We start from the raw sequence: 21620 nt of genomic DNA on the forward strand, positions 1-21620 counted from the left end.
ACCTTTACTTCTTCTCAGGGTCAAGGTGACGGATGGTAGAGACTGGATCTGAAAGGTAACTCGGTCAATAACCTACTTAAAAATGATAGTCATTTTCTTATAAGCTTCAAAAGTCACAGAATAGCTCTCCAAATAAGATCACTACTTACTGGATGAAGATGATGAACAATTTCTTTTTTGAGTTAGACCAAGATTTTTGGGGGTACTCATACCTATCTTTGGTTTGTTAAACCTGAAGATGAAATCAATTGTCCAACTGGACATATACTGTAAAGGCTTTGATTGGTGGAATAAGGAATGTCTTTCATGTCCCTATCATAAAAATGGAATAAATTGTATACCAAGCAGCTATGCAAGTATTGCAATAGGTGACTTTAATGCAAAATTTGGATGCAATAATGAAAAGTGGATACATGTTATGGAAACGGATATTACAGCTTACCGTTAGCCTCTTTGTCCAAAGAGCATGTGATCGAAGTCTCTGGCAGCTGCTGAAGGCGAGATATTCTGGAGATCAGCTTTTAGACGAATCTATTTATACATACCTGCACCCATGGTGCCTACACCAAGGGCCATCTCCGCCCCTTGGAGATGTTTGTTATAACAATGCATAACATGCAATTACTTTTGGGGGCGTGTCGGCACGTGTATAAGTGTTTACAAAGGAAACATAAAGAATTAGATAAGCACATTCAAGAACAATGGATAATACTCGACTAAACTTTGAATTGATAAGGTATCAGTTATCAGGTCTTCAATTTTTAACAGTCAAGCACTTAAGTGTGCTATACCAGAACAGCTCTCAAATGTTAACAGATAACCTTTTATTGACATGAATTACCCACTATTTCTATTTTACTTAGGAAATAGTGCTTGTCTGTCTGTCGGTTCTGCCAAATATGTCTCAAAGACTTATTGCAGTAAGTCGAAGAATGCTTATGGACGCATAGCCCTAAGATACAGATCACTGGATTAGATAAATATATAACTTTAATTTCTAGCCAGATAGAATTCACTATAAGAAACGGGCAAGTGCTGACCGTTTGAAATGATATTCTCTATGACTAATGGTGCTGGGGCATAATAACGTAATTATAAATCAATCAAAATGTGAATGACTGATGTTCAAATCTGTTGTTTGATTTTGGGATATGATGGGTCTCTCTCTCTCTCTCTCTCTCTCTCTCTCTCATCACAAGATAAAGTTCACAGATTATTCAATTTAGACTCTCAATAGGTATGTAGAATAAGATCAACAATAGGAAAAATGGGTTTGTTAAAGTCAGTGATTGATTTAACCTATCCTATGAATTTATTCACAAAATTTACTCAACTTAATAAGGCTAACTTTACAAAATGTACAAAGCTACCTACCGAAAAAACTGTAACTAGCTTACAACTCTGTTGTTTATAAAGATAATCGAATAAAACTTCTTAGGTTATACAATATGTTTTCCTCAACATACGCCAAATAACTAATTTTTTGATGTCTGAAAAAAATATTCAGGAAAAATCATAGTGGCTGGTCCCCTTAAAATGGAGAAGTGTGTTGACATGTGGCTATGTCTGGGGTAACTTGGCCAGAAGTGTGCTAAGTTTATGTTTAAACCTGCTGTTGATATTTTGCTGAAAGCCCCATTGTTCACAGTCATTTCCGTGTGACAAATGCACGTCAGGACCACCTCTGTAGTGAGTAATTTGCCAAGAAAGCTAAGAGTTGTTGACACCTGAACCATGCTGAAGAAGCTCTATCACTTCTTTTTCCGGTGCCTCTCTACCTGCTGTCTCCCCCAGATTCCTCTAGGGCTGGGTTCTCTGGAGGAATTTGTGCGAAGGAGAAAGCAGAAGTATCATCTAGTGAAAGTATTACTCCTCTGCTTATTCCTCGAAGCTTGACTGTTGCTTTTCTGAACGACAACTGTAACCTGGGAATGAGGAAGTTGTGGCCTTCCTAGGGCATCATTGGTGCTTTATCAGCAGAAAAGCAGCTGAAGGACTTCTGAGGCTTCCTCAACTGTATCTTCCCAGTCTCCTGCTCCACGTGTGGAAGAACTAGACGACATAATGCCTATTTATGTGGTTTCAATTTCTCTTGAAAAGCCGGCATTGAGTAATCTCAGAACTTTACCGTCTGATGGTTGATGAGCTGTATTATTACAGTTTTTTTCATCTGTTGCCATGGGAATGTTGACGCTCCAATCCCAGGTTATGATCCGGACATCTGTTACAAGGAGATCAGCCAGAATTATTTCCCACTGTTATTACAGTGAAGATGATCTTTTGAACTAAAGTTTTCACCTCGGACTTTTGGATTATTAAAATCTCAGTTATAAATTCAGTCACAGCTTAATCAAGCATCGTAAGAGTAACATGGTTGTATTATGCTTAACCTGCATGTGCAAGCCAGATTGTGAAATGTTGAAAACCCAGATTTGAATTATATAGAGATGTATTTGGATGTAACTTTCAGTATCTTTCAGGAGTAGAAGAAAAATGTGTAACCAAGTTAACCAGAAAGTTCTGACATACTAGAACTCAGGTTTTTATTTACTTTGTTCGGATCACCAGTATATGTTGCACGTTTATCGTGTGTACTGCGAGCTTTATAAACATCAGTTTATTTGATCTGTTCATCTCATTTTACGATTTAACTTTTCACAATTAACTACTTAACCCACCTTGGTTAACCTTCCCTCATTGCAAGTGTTTTAACTGCCCTGTTTGTAACTCTGCGAGTCTATATCTGTGTCATTCTCTGTGTAAGTGTTCAGTGTGTCATGATTATGTTCTTCCCTGAACTTACACTAAAATTTTACTTTATATCAGATCCATTTCATCCTACATGTTAATAAACACATCCAAAAGGAACATATTACACCTAAACATAAAACTAGACCTGTTCAAGGCCCCGTCACGTCAAGTGTTGTAACAACCTTTAGCCAGCCTCACGAGTCCCTAAGAACCTTACTGACCACACGCAGAGTAAGTGTCCCCATTATCCTGAGCTGACCAATTGACAATTGCAGCGTTCCAATGTTTCTCCTCGCAGCATGCTAGCCATGAAGTGTCCCACTAACGTTACATGTTTGAGTCGTAGACAACCTTATAAACTGCCAGTGTCCATTTGTCCTGTCAGTAACCGACCAGTTTAATAATTTTCTTTCAGTTCCCCCAACTACAGTATTCAATCCTCCTTTTCTCACACCACATTTTCAACGTCCAGTCCATTCCATTCCCCTTGGTCAGCGCCGCATTCAGCAGTACATCCCAGAGGCAGCACCAGTCATAGTCCCATACTTGAACCCCCTGTAGGAATGCTCCTACTGTTGACCTTCATCATATAGCTTGGTACAATAATGGTTCAAACTTCCAGGCTAATCAAATTGCCCTTATTGCTTCACCCACTTACAGGTGACCTAATTAACAGTAAATTTAAACATTTAACTTGCATATTTCTAGGTTACGGTGCCCGCACACCTTTGTATATCCAAATGTAGTCAAATCCTTAAACTATACTCCCAAAGGAACATTTAACCTTGATGAACCTACAAATGTTCAGATTTAGTTCTGTTTAATTCAAGATTTGGTCGGCATATGAAATTGTAGCCATTGTTAGTCCCAAGGTAGGTAAAAACATTAAGACTCCAAAATACTCCTACCGTCCGCATGTCGGAGGCTAGCAGTGTCTGCTCGCAGACAAATGGCCAGACCCAGGCTCCTCAAGCATACCCACGTTATTTATTGTGTTAACCTATTTAGTATTCTTCTTGATTACATAGTGTGGGGAGGATTTCCAAACTGATCTCACAGAGGAACAAGTCCCCGAGAAGTCAGTGCCTCCCGTATTGATAGAACCCACCTTGAGTCTATTTGCTTACTCAATCTATTCAGCCCCATTTGGATATTCAATCTAGTGCCCTAGCTTCAAAGCTTAAATTTAACTTCTGCATTGATAACTTTCAACTTTATGACTTTGTCCTTGGTAAAGTGGACTACTAATGTCCCCATTTTAAATTGTAGTGAAAAGATCACCATGACCACTCGGTCTCAGGCAAACTTTTTAATCAGAAGCTTTGGATGATGGATAAGGGCTTGGATTTTCCCCTTAGCTCGGAACTTATTCGTGAACTCGGCAGCATTCTTAAGGAATATAAGGTTTTTGAGAACATAAAAGTCACCCGTAGCACTCATCAGGGTACTCCAGCATCATTGCATATTTTTGTAGATGCCTCTAAACGTACCTTTGAAGTGGCTACGTACGTAGTCACTGCCTAAGGATACTACCACCTTACTGCTAAAGCATGCGTCAACACTAAACGCATGTTAGAAATGAATGAGAACCAATCAATCCCCAAACTTGAATTAACCATTAAACTTTCGACACCACAAACCAAGTGGTTCACTCGTGCCATTAGACTCTTAGTACCATAAACCAAATGGTTCACTCGTGCCATTAGACTTTTAGTACCAAAAACCAAATGGTTCACTCGTGCCATTAAACTTTTAGTACCATAAACCAAATGGTTCACTTGATACAGTTCTCTAACGAGGCAATTGAAAGCAGTGCAGCACTTTTGTACATAACCTGTAAATGGAAAGAGGAAAAATTTCCCCATCTGTCAAGTAAATTTTCATGGGAACCCTTTACCGCTATGAGTAGATCTTCCCAAGCTCATAGCTGGAAATAAGATTGTCAGTTCATGGAAAATGGCGGCTTGCAACTGATAACCTGTAAGGTCAAGGATTTGGATTAATTTTAGACAAAGTCAGTCGGGGAAAATTATCCTTCAACACACATACTTGAAGTGTACCTAGGTCAAGACAAGACACATTAGAACTGTTAAAAGTACATTTATCCTGTTAATAGGTTCATCCCCTTGAAGTAGACGTTGATCATCCTCCAATTGTTAGGCAAAATGAAAACAATCTCCCTCCACTTATGACTCTGGACTCCACATCTACAGTTTAATGACTTTACAGATGTAGTTTTACCTCCTACATTAGTGGCCGAGCCCCACTGACGGCGACTCACTAAAGCCTCGGCGAATGAGATGTGATCCTTATTCCAGGAAATCCTGTAAAACTTCTAAAGTAACTTCTTGTACTTATTCTGACACTTCCCCATTCCTCTTTCTCCCTTTAATCCCTAGGGTTTGAAGACTCATACTTTTTTAGCCATCTTCTCAAAACTTTGTACATTTTGGGTGTTTTTTTTTCTCATGTGTTTAGTTTGTATCCTTTCTTGTAATAAGCCAATATTTATTGAATTATGCTCTTAATTAGATTGGATTTATGCATGAGTCTTTTTGTAGTTTATATACGACATATTTGTTTTTGACGTTAATAGTTTATATATGACATATCTGTTTTGACGTTGTTGCCTTTTTTAGAATGATTTATTGTTAATTTGTTCTCTTCATTTATTTATTTCATTATTTCCTTTCCTCACTGGGCTATTTTTCCCTATTGGGGCCCCTGGGCTTATAGCATCTTGCTTTTCCAACTAGGGTTGTAGCTTGGATAGTAATAATAATAATAATAATTTGGGCTATAGCCACACACTGGGGCCTGATAGGCCATTTAGCTCAGAAGGAAAATCTGGCATTTGCACTATGAAGTCAAGTTGAGCTGGAGAGCAAATTAAAGGAAACGAGAATAGAGTTAAAAGACTAAAAGCTCGGTTACTTTAACCCCAAAACTAATGTTGGACAACAATACAGCAATTTTCCTTCCAAGTCTAAATGAAGGTGAACTCACTTTAATAATCTCTGTAACCTTTACATTGGAGAAAACTTGACACCATTTTTATTGCTATTCATTATATCCTAAGGCATTTTTACACTAGTCATCCTAGTAAGAGACCTGTTGGTGATCTTTGCCATCATCTCTCGTATACTATGGCAAATATTTGCTAAGATGCATACATACTGTGAAAGAAATACACCACTTGAAGGAGACGGACTCTGTACCAAAAATACGCTGAAATGTTCTTAAAACTGACTTATTATTTTCCAGGTATTTAAGACACTTTAACTCAAATTTCTATTGCATTTTATGCAAAATTCAAATTTGCCATGTCTTCCTTCCATGGTTTTCTGGGCATCTACTACTAGTGTTGCTAGTCTTGCCACACTCATATGTATTACTATAATTTACACATGCATGCATACCAAAACTATTAGATAATTCACAATAGAATCATTGCCATACTACTTTCCAAAAATTAAGGCGGCAATAAACTGCTTTCTAGTTTCACTAGAAAAAAAACCTGTTTTGTTAAGCTACTTTGAATTGCTCTCACTTTCTAGTCATAAAGAAGAACAAATGAGCTTTCAATAAAAAATTAATATAAGCTAACAACCCTTGTAAAGAAATGTTGAATTATATGACTTCTGCTTTGGATTGGATGCGATTGAAAAAAAATTAAGCCCGAAGCTAGGCACCGCTACATTGTTATTAGGTAGATCAAAATGTTTAGTTATGGTAGGTGTATGGCCCCGTGCTATTATGCACCTAGAGGTTTTTGTAAAAGTAATGAGAGGTCGGGGAAGCGGCAGGCTAAAAAGTGGTTTATAGACGCTGAGCCAATAACCTTCGGCACTACGAATTTGTAGCACACAAGACACAAGGTTAACTGTAACTACCTATGGAGATTAAAAGATAATACTAAAGATATCTTTTGAACACATAACTCGTATTGCTTTTGGACTGACATTACAGTGCTTTAGTTAGCAATGGTGGCGAGGGCATGGTCAGCAGCGTGTTATACTCGGGTACAATCAGAGAACTTGGGAATGTTTTTCGTAAGTCGTACAATTTGGGAATGTTTTTCGTAAGTCGGACAATTTGGGAATGTTTTTCGTAAGTCGGACAATTTGGGAATGTTTTTCGTAAGTCGGACAATTTGGGAATGTTTTTCGTAAGTCGGACAATTTGGGAATGTTTTTCGTAAGTCGGACAATTTGGGAATGTTTTTCGTAAGTCGGACAATTTGGGAATGTTTTTCGTAAGTCGGACAATTTGGGAATGTTTTTCGTAAGTCGGACAATTTGGGAATGTTTTTCGTAAGTCGGACAATTTGGGAATGTTTTTCGTAAGTCGGACAATTTGGGAATGTTTTTCGTAAGTCGGACAATTTGGGAATGTTTTTCGTAAGTCGGACAATTTGGGAATGTTTTTCGTAAGTCGGACAATTTGGGAATGTTTTTCGTAAGTCGGACAATTTGGGAATGTTTTTCGTAAGTCGGACAATTTGGGAATGTTTTTCGTAAGTCGGACAATTTGGGAATGTTTTTCGTAAGTCGGACAATTTGGGAATGTTTTTCGTAAGTCGGACAATTTGGGAATGTTTTTCGTAAGTCGGACAATTTGGGAATGTTTTTCGTAAGTCGGACAATTTGGGAATGTTTTACGTAAGTCGGACAATTTGGGAATGTTTTTCGTAAGTCGGACAATTTGGGAATGTTTTTCGTAAGTCGGACAATTTGGGAATGTTTTTCGTAAGTCGGACGATTTGGGAATGTTTTTCGTAAGTCGGACAATTTGGGAATGTTTTTCGTAAGTCGGACGATTTGGGAATGTTTTTCGTAAGTCGGACAATTTGGGAATGTTTTTCGTAAGTCGGACAATTTGGGAATGTTTTTCGTAAGTCGGACAATTTGGGAATGTTTTTCGTAAGTCGGACAATTTGGGAATGTTTTTCGTAAGTCGGACAATTTGGGAATGTTTTTCGTAAGTCGGACAATTTGGGAATGTTTTTCGTAAGTCGGACAATTTGGGAATGTTTTTCGTAAGTCGGACAATTTGGGAAAGTTTTTCGTAAGTCGGACAATTTGGGAAAGTTTTTCGTAAGTCGGACAATTTGGGAAAGTTTTTCGTAAGTCGGACAATTTGGGAAAGTTTTTCGTAAGTCGGACAATTTGGGAATGTTTTTCGTAAGTCGGACAATTTGGGAAAGTTTTTCGTAAGTCGGACAATTTGGGAATGTTTTTCGTAAGTCGGACAATTTGGGAATGTTTTTCGTAAGTCGGACAATTTGGGATTGTTTTTCGTAAGTCGGACAATTTGGGATTGTTTTTCGTAAGTCGGACAATTTGGGAATGTTTTTCGTAAGTCAGACAATTTGGGATTGTTTTTCGTAAGTCGGACAATTTGGGAAAGTTTTTCGTAAGTTAGACAATTTGGGAATGTTTTTCATAATGTTTTTCGTAAGTCAGACAATTTGGTCAAGTTTTTCGTAAGTCAGACAATTTGGGAATGTTTTTCATAACAGCCAGAGAACTTGGGAATATTTTTCATATGTTTGGATTTACACAATTTGTTAAATTCTTATGATTCTCAACAGTATATTTATAGGATGAACTGTCAAACCTCTGTTATAAAATGTTTTTATTTATAAAATAATTATGCACACAGAATCATACAAAGCATGTACTAGAATATTAGCATACCGCTGGAGTACAGTTCAAGTACAGTAATATGAATGCAGGTGAGAGAAAGAACCACATCACTACAGTATTACAAGTATATGTCCATACAGTAGTGCCATAACGATGCAATGGAACGGAAAAAATTAAACGCTAGACAGGCATGGAAAAACAATTACTTGTATACCTTAAAAGTAAATTAGAAATTTATTCTGAGAGAAGTAAAGAGAGCACCAAATGCTAAAGCTTTAATTTCACGAAATTTAAAGCGGAGAAAGACGACCTTCCTTGACAGCGCGCATCGCCAGTAAGGATGCTAAAGATTTGAAACAACTGCATTACTGAAGACTGCGATTTACGACGAAAACATAACTTCACTACTCTCTTGCCAGATAGCCAAACCAAGTCTTTCTTCTTCTGAAATTGTAAAAAAAATTTATATCACATTCTCCTACCACTGCATTATTCATAGGAAGATAGTACTCCACAGAAGAAAGTAATTTTCAAACTGCATTCATTCACTTGACAGTACTGAAAAAAAAAATACTAAAAGATATTTGTTCCAACACGCTTACTTACCTAGAACTACCTTCTTAGGAGTTACTTGTAACTCACCTAACCGCTTCCTCCTTAGGGGCATTGACTTGGGAGCCTCAAGGCACATCTCTATGCTCATCCGCAGCTTTGAACAATCACGTCCCCCCCCCAGGAAGTAAGGGTTCCGCAGTAAGACCTTGCCAGAGTTCTCAAGGTTCTGTCAGAGCCACCCTTCGAACCTCTCCGGTTAGGTAGAGTTACCAGTAATTCCTAAGAAGGTAGTTCTAGGTAAGTATGTTAGGAAAAATACAAATTACTTAAAAATTTGTGATATTCACCTTTTGTCCTTTTCACTGATGAATTTGTCAAGGAAATATAAACTGACATAACATTCGGCAGCCAAAGCGAGTGGGTGCCATCGGGAAACCCCAATATACCAAAATCTTTGGTCTGCCGATACAGCCGAATCCCGTTCACAGTTTTGATAACGTAAGGCGTCTAGTGATATTTGGGGAAGAATAAAATTGGTATCCCTTACATTAATCTATTTATCTTGACACAATGTAGAGTATCACAGATAAACTATTGTATACAGAGGTAAACTTTGGTCTCCAGTGTCCCAAAACAAGCTACTAATATTTCTTGTAAGTAAGAGAATTCATACTCTCTATGTACAAAAGATAGTTTAGGTTAACAGTTATACTGGTAAAAATATTGGAAGTTTCTCTTAACGCTAAGTGACTATGGTAATTGCACCAAAAAATGTGTGAATATCCTTCATAAATTTAAATGATGATGAATTAAAATGAGATCAGCTATGACATAAAACTATTTCTTAATGTTTTGGGATATCAATTTTGACTCTAATGACAAATCAAAATCATGAGGAATTATCAACATAAAATTCGCCCTGACAAAATAATCCACAATTTAGATATCTAGAACATTTTTTTTTCCCTAAACTAAATTATTAGTTTTGTTATATATTCAGCACAGAATCATTATCACAATGTTATATTTAAGAGCTCCACATACTAAACATTCAGTGAGCAAAACTCATTAAGAGGTGCTATACATACTGTGAGGCAACATTTTATTTTCCCATCTACTTGCGTCCTATACAATAAATTGATTGCATGAGGGTATATTCAGCACTAGATATATAACATACGTTTGATTTCTTCTTTCCATTTGCACGATCGGGTTGCTGTCCACCAACAACACAGGGAGTACAAAAAATAGACATGATTTATATAACAGTATCCACTTTCAACCAGCTACCTTCACGTCAGGGCACTCGTGACACCGTGCTTTTCCCCGAAAATACCCAGAAAAATATCTTAAGTTGCGCTAACAGAAGATTACCATTTTCACAGACACCTAGTCATCTACCATCACTGAATGTGTAATGAACTGTTAATAGCAAAAATATAAAAGGGATATGCATAATGAAATGACATTATCTCAAAATTAATCAAGTTAAGTTTAGGCTTAAAGAAAGACATCAACGTGAATCCCCGTACAAGTTCATCAAGCAGAACTGTTGGGGTTCAACATGAATCCCCGTACAAGTTCATCAAACAGAACTGTTGGGGTTCAACATGAATCCCCGTACAAGTTCATCAAACAGAACTGTTGGGGTTCAACAAGAATCCCCGTACAAGTTCATCAAACAGAACTGTTGGGGTTCAACATGAATCCCCGTACAAGTTCATCAAACAGAACTGTTGGGGTTCAACATGAATCCCCGTACAAGTTCATCAAACAGAACTGTTGGGGTTCAACATGAATCCCCGTACAAGTTCATCAAGCAGAACTGTTGGGGTTTATTATAAGTAAAGTTAATTCAAGCGAAACAGTACCCATATTTCAAGAAAGCAGACTGCTCGAGTACTTTAAAACAATGCATACCATGTAGTGGTGCCGAGGTCAAGTCTAGTTCACGAAACATACGAGATAAAGAAACTAACCACTACAGCCTAGATAAAATGAAAGCCCCGTTCAGTGGTAAAATACATCGAGAAAGAATATCATAAAACGTAGGCAAAGGTGCGCATTATGCCCCTTTCAGAGTGCTGAGTTTCTCCATCTTATAATCACTGTTATTTCCTAGAAGCTGTATAACTCATACATATATACATATACATACGGTCAGTCTTATTTCTTTGGCTAATCATCTTTAGGTATAAAATACTCTCAACATTACTTCTCTCACCTGTTAGCAACATTTAAGAGGCAACAAAGACAGAAAGATTCTTAGATTCTTTCTGGTCCTGTAATAACAGTTTGATGCTAAATGAAAAGATACTCAATTTAAATTTCATACAGTATATATCTTGAGCTTTAGTCAAACCAGTCAGTTCTATAAACTTGAACTGTCATTTGATACATTACATCCAATACACGGCTTCGGTCCAGCAACCGACAAAAAATCTAAAATGATATCTAGTAACAAGGACGACGATGCTAATCTTTCCTCGGACGGCGACGGCGTACTTCGGGCGAGCTCTTGGATTCCAAGTCGTCTTCGGCCTGAGAGTCGTTTTCTTCTTGAGAACTCTGCCCCTTGTCTTCTCCTTCACTCACCACTTTCTCTTCCTCGTCCTCCTCCTCTTCTGCGTGAGCATCCTCCTCCTCTTCTCCCGGGTCTTTCACTGCATCTTTGTCGTTTGCCAACAGTGCATCGTCGGTTTTCAAATTCATTTTGTCTTGCCTGTCTTCGACTAAATCTTCATCCTGTTAAGCAAGATAGTTTCATGAAATTACCTTCCCTTCCATTCTGTATACAGTAAACAAGTCTTCTCTTAACCCTTTTATCCCCAGGTTATTTGGAACTTTCCAACCCTTAACCCCCAGGAGTTATTTTTTTTCAAGCACATTTGGCAGTATATATTTTTTAAATTGCTCTAACAGCCTTAATTTTCATCATAGAGAGGTCAAGTTGGTCTCATTCTCTTGGAAAATGACTGAAGTTTCTCAAAAAATCATCAAAAATATGCAAAAAAAAAATTGTAAATAGCAGTTTTTTTGCAAGGACGTACTGGTACGTCCATGAGGGAAAAGGGATAAGTTTTGTGAAACGTACCAGTACGTCCTTTGGGGGTAAAAGGGTTAACTTCGTAAGGTCAGCACAAAGGTTTTAACATTTCATAAGCCTTACTTTAAATCAAATAAATATAAATTTGGAAGTAATTTGTATCTCTCCTGACCATACAAAACCCCGAGTTCTTTGCATAGGAAAGGTATCAGGGTATGCAGCACTTAAACTTCTATAAGGAAGTATAAACAAGTGGCCAGAAGCAAGGAAGCCCATCCCCCCTGCTCGTTCACAGAGCGGAAAAGTTTGAGTAAAGGACCACAATTTTTATGGGTAGGAAAAACAAATTATTTCCAAATTTGTAGTTGGTTCTGCGCTATTACAAACCTTTGAACGTTTACATAGGAAACTCCTCCTTAGGTAGGAGGAAATTCCTCTTCCACCTGCCTGGATAATTATCCTGGGATACCCAAAACATAGACCCTTGAAAGTGGTACAAAACTAAGGTTCCTTTACACTTCGTCCACCGGTGATTTGTCAATACCAGCAGATCCATGGCCCATGCAGTAAAGGATGTGGAGCAGAAAACTGAAGTAACAATGAGGCATATATTATATATCAATGGGTTTGCCTTGTCATAACACACTCGCCCTTGTATGGAATGTGAGGAATAACACTTCTAATAGAAAGACTATAAGCTAAGTGGGGCTTGCCTGCATGCGAAAAGATTCCAGCCGACAGGGTTTCCGATGATGTTCCCAGAAGGGAAGATGAAAAGGAAAGTGCCAGCCAATTTTACTTTCATCCAAATGTAACCTCTATCCTTGATCTGATGCTAATGGTCCTGTGAGAGGATTTAAGGCAGCTATTCTACCTGATGTACAGTCATTACAGTTCCTTATGACCTGCGAGTCCATTTCCGCAGGTACTGTGCAGTAAAAGTAATCTGTCATTTGCAGAAGCCTGCCTGGTGCACCTGCGCCACAGAGATTCTTATGGAATGCCAGGGTCGCATTTATAACTGACCTCTGGAGCTCTACCCCGGAGTTGAAGGTGAGAGTAGCAAAAGAGTACTGTTAATAACTTCCCTCAGCCAAAATGAGATATCATTACTAGTCAATGAGATAGTATTCCTAGTCACCTTCTCAACTCTTCCAGTGCTGACGAAGAAGTGCTGTAAGCGAGGTCAAGTGGATTGTGTACGTTTAAGCTAGCACCTCAGTGCCGTCAAAGGATATAAAATTAGCTAATCAGGATTGTAGGTTACTGCTCTAAGACTCACAACTGAAATTAAGAAAACCTGGAATAGAGAACTGACAGATTCTGGGATGAAGGAGAACAAGACCTGCCTCAAGTACTTGATATAAGCAACGCCAAAGGAGGAACACTGAGACTCGGTAACCCGATTAGAAGCAGCTAAGACAAGAAAGGAAAAACCCTGTTTGAGGCAAGCCTCAACAGTTAATAAGATGCCCTCTTAAGGGAATGTTGACTTAACAGGTTGGTGGTCTTACCTCTATTGGAAGACAGAACTACTTAGAACTCTGTATGAGCAGACAAAGTTCCACAAAAGTGGAAATATAAACTCTTTCAGCCTTAGTGCTCTCACAGGACACAAAAGCAGCCAGTTAGGATCATTGGTTACTTCCCTAAGACTCAAAACTGATAGGATGCGTTTTTGGGGTCTTCAACCTAAAAACTCTGGGACGAAGTTGAACGATACCCGCCTCCAATCCCCTTGAATGGGCAATGTTGTAGGAAAGCCCATGCATCTCACTAACTTTCTTAGCAGAGGCCAGGGCGAGGACAAAGACTTATCTTATGAGTCAAGTCTGTCTGAGGCTAGACTTGGATAGTTAAGTAAATGCATTAGAAGAAGAAAAGGAGACCAACACTGAAGATTAAAAAGAGAAGGATTTTTAAAAACAGCTTGACCCCAGATAATAAGTACAAGTTTTCAGTCAAGCGACAAATGGCAGGATATTTGAATAGAGTTAAGTGACCGAGTTAGAATAAGGAAAGGAAACCAACACTGAAGATTAAACGAAGATGATTTTCAAAGAAGGATTGACCCCTGAAAGTTAAGCACAAGTTCTCTGTCAGGGGATAAATGGTGAGATATTTGGATAGTTAAGAAACTTAGTTAGAATAAGGAGAGGAAACCAACAGTGAAGATTAAAAAAAGAGGACTTGAAGATGGACTGACCCCTGATAGTTAAGTATAAGTTCTCTGTCAGGGGACAAATGGAGAGATATTTGGATACAGTTAAGTAACCGAGTTAGTATAAGGAAAGGAAACCAACACTAAAGATTAAAAATAGGTTTTTCGAAGATGGAACGCAGGACTTCTATAACGCTCGACGAAGGTGGTCTAAAAAATGACTGGGGACAAGTTTTCAACTCCACTGATGCGGAAATGTAGACTCCTTTCAGTCTAAAGACCTAACTCAAGGCTGAACAATAGCCTTTCATGGCCAACACTGAGCAGAGTTTTTTCCCAAAGGGAGAGACATCCCTTCCTTGACACCAACAACAAAAGATTGCCCACTTCGCCCGATAGACTGAGGTAGTTGACCTCACGAGGTATCTAGACATCTGCTTCGCCACTAGCCGCAAAAACCCTCTCTTGAGTGAGGAAATGCAGGATAACCTTCAGGCGTGAAGTCGTAGGGATGCAACTGCTTTGTGGTAAATCTCGATATGCAGTCAACGCAAAAGATCGGGAAGTGGGGTTAACTCACTCGGAACCCCCGCCAGCAGCAGTAAAAGACCCAGCTACCATAATACCTGCAGCCATAGCGGAGCTATCAGTCATTGATAGGTTGGTTGCTGACCTGACCACATTGAGAACTTAACTCAGGAGGCATAGTAAACATGGTGGAGGGTGCTTCCCTGCTACTCCCTGGTAAGTCCAATTGTTGACACCTTGTTAAGAATTTTTATGGCCGTGCTCCGGCTTGCGCTATTTTCTGTCTCCCATGTAAAGAACGAGGGTTTGTAAAAGGGTCGGAATAATAAACTTTGGACCATATGGGAAGGTGTTGAGGACCAAGGAGGATATTCAGCACCAAGGGTTAATGCAATAATACAGTAGTAACAAATACAGCTGGGTGCCATAGAGAGAACACAGTGTGAGGTACAGTACTACACTTCAATGGTTAAATTATAAAGACAAATCTTGATTACCTGTTAACGAAAGTAAATTTTATGACTATATGTAAGTACTGCTCAGAATAGGTTCTTGAAACCCCAAATATTGTTTCTAATACAAAATATGTTATTTTCATTAGTAAAATAAATTTTTGAATATACTTACCCGATGATCATGTAGCTGTCAACTCCATTGCCCGACAGAAATCTAAGGTCGGGATACGCCAGCGATCGCTATACAGGTGGGGGTGTACACAACAGCGCCATCTGTGAGCAGGTACTCAAGTACTTCTTGTCAACAAGAACTCAATTTTCTCCTCGGTCCACTGGTTCTCTATGGGGAGGAAGGGAGGGTCCTTAAATTCATGATCATCGGGTAAGTATATTCAAAAATTTATTTTACTAATGAAAATAACATTTTTCAATATTAATCTTACCCGATGATAATGTAGCTGATTCACACCCAGGGTGGTGGGTGGAGACCAGTATACATGTTAACATTAGAAGCTAAGTATCCCGTATTTCATTTAAGCAGTTATTCAAAATAACAAACATAAAATAAATAAGTACCTGGTAAGGAAGTCGACTTGAACTATTACTCTGCCTTTTTTAAGTACGTCTTCCTTACTGAGCCTAGCGGTCCTCTTAGGATGTTGAACGACTCCTAGGTGCTGAAGTATGAAGGGCTACAACCCATACTAAAGGACCTCATCACAACCTCTAATCTAGGCGCTTCTCAAGAAAGAATTTGACCACCCGCCAAATCAACCAGGATGCGGAAGGCTTCTTAGCCTTCCGTACAACCCAAAAAACAACAATAAAAAGTATTTCAAGAGAAAGATTAAAAAAAGGTTATGGGATTAAGGGAATGTAGTGGCTGAGCCCTCACCTACTACTGCACTCGCTGCTACGAATGGTCCCAGGGTGTAGCAGTTCTCGTAAAGAGACTGGACATCTTTGAGATAGAATGATGCGAACACTGACTTGCTTCTCCAATAGGTTGCATCCATAACACTCTGCAGAGAACGGTTCTGTTTGAAGGCCACTGAAGTAGCGACAGCTCTAACTTCATGTGTCCTTACCTTCAGCAAAGCAAGGTCTTCTTCCTTCAGATGAGAATGTGCCTCTCTAATCAGAAGCCTGATGTAGTAAGAAACTGCGTTCTTAGACATCGGTAAAGCAGGCTTCTTGATAGAACACCATAAAGCCTCTGATCGTCCTCGTAATGGCTTTGTCCGTCTTAAATAGTACTTAAGAGCTCTTACTGGGCAAAGTACTCTCTCTAGTTCGTTCCCCACCAAGTTGGACAGGCTTGGGATCTCGAACGACTTGGGCCAAGGACGCGAAGGAAGCTCGTTTTTAGCCAAGAAACCGAGCTGCAAGGAACATGTAGCCGTTTCAGATGTAAAACCTACGTTCCTGCTGAAGGCGTGGATCTCACTGACTCTTTTAGCTGTTGCTAAGCAGACGAGGAAAAGAGTCTTTAATGTGAGATCCTTAAAAGAGGCTGATTGAAGCGGTTCGAATCTTGATGACATCAGGAACCTTAAAACCACGTCTAGGTTCCAGCCTGGTGTGGACAACCGACGTTCCTTTGAGGTCTCAAAAGACCTAAGGAGGTCCTGCAGATCTTTGTTGGAGGAAAGATCCAAGCCTCTGTGGCGGAAGACCGCTGCCAACATACTTCTATAGCCCTTGATCGTAGGAGCTGAAAGGGATCTTACATTCCTTAGATGTAACAGAAAGTCAGCTACCTGTGTTACAGAGGTACTGGTTGAGGAAACTGCATTCGCCTTGCACCAGCTTCGGAAGACTTCCCATTTTGACTGATAGACTCTGAGAGTGGATGTCCTCCTTGCTCTGGCAATCGCTCTGGCTGCCTCCTTCGAAAAGCCTCTAGCTCTAGAGAGTCTTTCGATAGTCTGAAGGAATTCAGACGAAGAGCGTGGAGGCTTGGGTGTACCTTCTTTACGTGAGGCTGACGCAGAAGGTCCACTCTTAGAGGAAGAGTCCTGGGAACGTCCACTAGCCATTGCAGTACCTCGGTGAACCACTCTCTCGCAGGCCAGAGGGGAGCAACCAACGTCAACCGTGTCCCTTCGTGGGAAGCGAACTTCTGAAGTACCCTGTTGACAATCTTGAACGGAGGGAACGCATACAGGTCTAGATGGGACCAATCCAGCAGAAAGGCATCCACGTGAACTGCTGCTGGGTCTGGAATCGGAGAACAATACATCGGGAGCCTCTTGGTCATCGAGGTAGCGAATAGATCTATGGTGGGCTGACCCCACAGGGCCCATAGTCTGTTGCAAACATTCTTGTGAAGGGTCCACTCTGTGGGGATGACCTGACCCTTCCGGCTGAGGCGATCTGCCATGACATTCATGTCACCCTGAATGAACCTCGTTACCAGCGAAAGCTTTCGATCTTTTGACCAAATGAGGAGGTCCCTTGCGATCTCGAACAACTTCCTCGAACGAGTCCCTCCTTGCTTGGAGATGTAAGCCAAGGCTGTGGTGTTGTCGGAGTTCACCTCCACCACCTTGCTTAGCTGGAGGGACTTGAAGGTCATCAAGGCCAGATGAACTGCCAAAAGCTCCTTGCAGTTGATGTGAAGTGTCCTTTGTTCCTGATTCCACGTGCCCGAGCATTCCTGTCCGTCCAGTGTCGCACCCCAGCCCGTGTCCGATGCGTCTGAGAAGAGACGGTGGTCGGGGGTCTGAACAGCCAATGGCAGACCTTTCTTGAGAAGAATGCTGTTCTTCCACCACGTTAGTGTAGACCTCATCTCTTCGGAAACAGGCACTGAGACCGCCTCTAGCGTCATGTCCTTTCTCCAGTGAGCAGCTAGATGAAACTGAAGGGGGCGGAGGTGGAGTCTCCCTAACTCGATGAACTGGGCCAGCGATGAAAGTGTCCCTGTTAGACTCCTCCACTGCCTGACAGAACAACGGTTCCTTCTCAGCATGCTCTGGATGCATTCTAGGGCTTGATTGATCCTTGGGGCCGACGGAAAAGCCCGAAAAGCTCGACTCTGAATCTCCATACTTAGATAGACAATGGTTTGGGATGGGACGAGTTGGGACTTCTCTATATTGACCAGGAGGCCCAATTCCTTGGTCAGATCCATAGTCCATCTGAGATTCTCCAGACAGCGACGACTTGACGGAGCTCTTAAAAGCCAGTCGTCCAAATAGAGGGAGGCTCTGATGTCTGCCAAGTGAAGGAATTTGGCAATATTCCTCATCAGTTTGGTAAACACAAGAGGTGCCGTGCTTAGGCCAAAGCACAGGGCTTGGAACTGGTACACAACCTTTCCAAAGACGAACCTTAGGAAAGGTTGGGAGTCTGGATGGATGGGGACGTGAAAGTACGCGTCTTTCAGGTCTAACGAGACCATCCAGTCCTCCTTCCTGACCGCTGCTAGGACCGACTTCGTCGTCTCCATCGTGAACGTCTGCTTGGTGACAAAAGCATTGAGAGCACTGACGTCCAGCACCGGTCTCCAACCTCCTGTCTTCTTCGCTACCAGGAAGAGACGGTTGTAGAAGCCCGGGGATTGATGGTCCCGGACTATGACTACCGCTCCCTTTTGTAGCAAGAGCGACACCTCTTGTTGCAACGCTAGCCTCTTGTCCTTCTCCTTGTAGTTGGGAGAGAGGTTGATGGGAGATGTTGCTAGAGGGGGACTGCGGCAGAACGGAATTCTGTACCCCTCCCTTAGCCACTTCACAGACTGAGCGTCTGCACCTCTGCTCTCCCAAGCTTGCCAGAAGAACTTGAGCCTGGCTCCCACTGCTGTCTGGAGAGGAAGGCAGTCAGATCCTGCCTTTTGCGGACTTGGAACCCTTCTTGGATTTGCCACGGTGACTGTCGGCACGGTTACCTCCTCTGCTGGAGGTTCTGCCACGAAAGGGCGGGATGAACCTAGTTGCTGGTGTGTCCACTGCTGCAGGACGGAAAGGTCTAGGCACGGAAGGTAAAGCTTTAGCCTTACGTGCAGAAGATGCCATCAGATCATGGGTATCCTTCTGGATCAGCGAGGAAGCCATCCCCTTGATCAGCTCCTCCGGAAACAGACACTTGGAGAGAGGAGCAAACAACAACTCCGACTTCTGGCAAGGAGTGATCCCAGACGACAAGAAGGAGCATAGATGTTCTCTCTTCTTAAGCACACCCGACGTGTACGAAGCCGCAAGTTCACCAGACCCATCCCGAATGGCTTTGTCCATGCAAGACATGATCAGCATGGCAGAGTCCTTATCCGAAGGGGAAGTCTTTCTGCTTAACGCTCCCAAACACCAATCGAGGAAGTTGAAGATCTCAAAAGCACGAAAGACTCCCTTCAACAGATGATCCATGTCAGAAAAGGACCAGCAAATCTTCGATCGTCTCATAGCCAGCCTGCGGGGAGAGTCAACCAGACTTGAAAAGTCGCCCTGGGCAGAGGCAGGAACCCCCAAGCCAGGTTCCTCTCCCGTGGCATACCAGACGCTAGATTTGGAAGCAAGCTTGGTAGGCGGAAAGACGAAAGCAGTCTTTCCCAGTTGCTTCTTGGACTGCAACCACTCTCCCATAACCCTCAAAGCTCTCTAGGATGAGCGTGCGAGGACAAGCTTGGTGAAGGCAGGAGCAGCAGACTGCATGCCCAGAGCAAACTCGGAGGGTGGAGAGCAAGGGGTTGCAGACACAAACTGTTCTGGATACAAGTCCCTGAACAAGGCAAGGACTTTACGAAAGTCTAAGGAGGGAGGCGTAGACTTGGGCCCTTCTAAGTCGGAGTGCGGTTCATCCAAATGTGCATCTTCGTCATCCGATACTCCATCATCCGAAAGCTGAGTAGGAAGTGGCAAAGACGGAGCAGAAAGCTGAACGGCTGAATCCGGCAGCACGGGTGCATGCGTAGCTGCTGCGGATTCAACATCATGCCGCTGCTGGTCAGTCTGCGAGCTGGCAACAACAAAAGCAGAGTGCTGGTGCGTGGGAGGGACTGCCGTGGGTTGCGGAGCATGCCGTATGGGATGCGGAGCATGCCGCATGGGTTGCGGAGCATGCCGCATAGTGTCAGAACACGGCAGCTCTACAGCACCTTCCCACTGCTGATGCGGTAGCTCACGCATGTCAACGGATGGTGCAGCAAGAACATGCGTCTGGCAGGGTGGACTGCGCATCGGTGGTGGAGCTCTCACAGGTGGAGTGTGGGAGCAGGCAGCCGCAGTATCTGCTGAGCGCACAACCGCGGCAGGTTGTAGGCTAACAGGGGCAGTGTCAACCTTCTCAGCATGATACTCTTGCATGAACGCAGCAAGCTGAGACTGCATAGTCTGCAGCATGGACCACTTAGGGTCTACCGTGGTTGGAGCAGCAACAGACGAAGCAGTAGCCTGTTGTGGAACCACTCTACCTCTCTTGGGAGGTGTGCAGTCTTCGGAAGACTGCGGCGAGTCCGAACTGACCCAGTGGCTACACCTGGGCCGTTGGACTCGCTCGGAAGGGACCTTATGCTTGAGAGGTCGTGAGACCTTGGTCCATCGTTTCCTCCTTGAAACTTCTTCCACAGACGAGGGATGATAGGGCTCATTCGTCTGTATGTGGATGGGACGATCTCTGAGAGAAACGTCCGCAACCACTGAGGGTACATCCGTACGCTGATCAAGGCCTGCCGAACCCTTTGGTCCTTTCCAAATTAATTCCAAAAGCTTGCTAAGCTAATGATAAAGCTTCCTGAATAGCGAAGGCTAAAATCTAGAGCGAATACATCACCAAAATCGTGAGAAACAACTCCAGAATCAACAGCGTATCCAAGTAGGTCTTGCCGGTGGCACGACAGAGGAAAAATTGAGTTCTTGTTGACAAGAAGTACTTGAGTACCTGCTCACAGATGGCGCTGTTGTGTACACCCCCACCTGTATAGCGATCGCTGGCGTATCCCGACCTTAGATTTCTGTCGGGCAACGGAGTTGACAGCTACATGATCATCGGGTAAGATTAATATTGAAAAAATTCAAATTTAAATCACCTCACTTTTAATACACTCAAATCAAAATAATACAAAGCATACAAATAACAAGACTTTGTGAACTAGAAAATAAGAGAATATTCTGGTCATATTATGACTTTGTCCGATATCGAGCCAAAATGTTTCTGAATGAGCTCAAGAAAGATAGCACTGAAAATTAATTAAACTACAACTGTTAAAGCATTCCTCATTAACCCTTTTACCCCCAAGCTATTTGGAACTTTCCAACCCTTAACACCCAGGTGTTTTTCTTTTTCAAGCACATTTTGCAGTATATTTTTTTTCAATTGCACTGACAGCCTTAATTTTTGTCATAGAGAGGTCAGGTTGGTCTCAATATTTTGGAAAATGCCTGAAGTTTCTCATAAAGTTATCAAAAATATGCAAAAAACTGTAAATAGCCGGTTTTTTGCAAGGACGTAAAGGTACGTCAATGTTGGTTAAGGGATGC

The 21620-nt window shown here is 41.6% G+C and overlaps 3 protein-coding genes across 3 annotated transcripts in view; 1 reads left to right on the forward strand and 2 right to left on the reverse strand.

Moving 5' to 3' along the window:
- The window catches only part of LOC137632757 (beta-galactosidase-like), a 12695-nt gene extending 12099 nt beyond the window's left edge, over nucleotides 1-596 (reverse strand). The window contains exon 1 of the mRNA XM_068364836.1: nucleotides 443-596. The gene's annotated coding sequence lies outside the window, so the exon portion shown is untranslated. The remainder of the gene's footprint in view (nucleotides 1-442) is intronic.
- Nucleotides 1-21620, forward strand: part of LOC137632768 (glutamate receptor ionotropic, delta-1-like) — a 132457-nt gene that overhangs the window by 83679 nt on the left and 27158 nt on the right. The gene's annotated exons all lie outside the window — the stretch shown is intronic.
- The window catches only part of LOC137632954 (thioredoxin-related transmembrane protein 1-like), a 35316-nt gene continuing 23189 nt past the window's right edge, over nucleotides 9494-21620 (reverse strand). Inside the window, exon 6 of the mRNA XM_068365087.1 lies at nucleotides 9494-11699. Within this exon, the coding sequence (XP_068221188.1) occupies nucleotides 11430-11699 (270 nt within the window). The 3' untranslated portion in view covers nucleotides 9494-11429. The remainder of the gene's footprint in view (nucleotides 11700-21620) is intronic.

Source organism: Palaemon carinicauda, chromosome 42 (genome assembly GCF_036898095.1).
Source record: "Palaemon carinicauda isolate YSFRI2023 chromosome 42, ASM3689809v2, whole genome shotgun sequence".
NCBI lineage: Eukaryota > Metazoa > Arthropoda > Malacostraca > Decapoda > Palaemonidae > Palaemon > Palaemon carinicauda.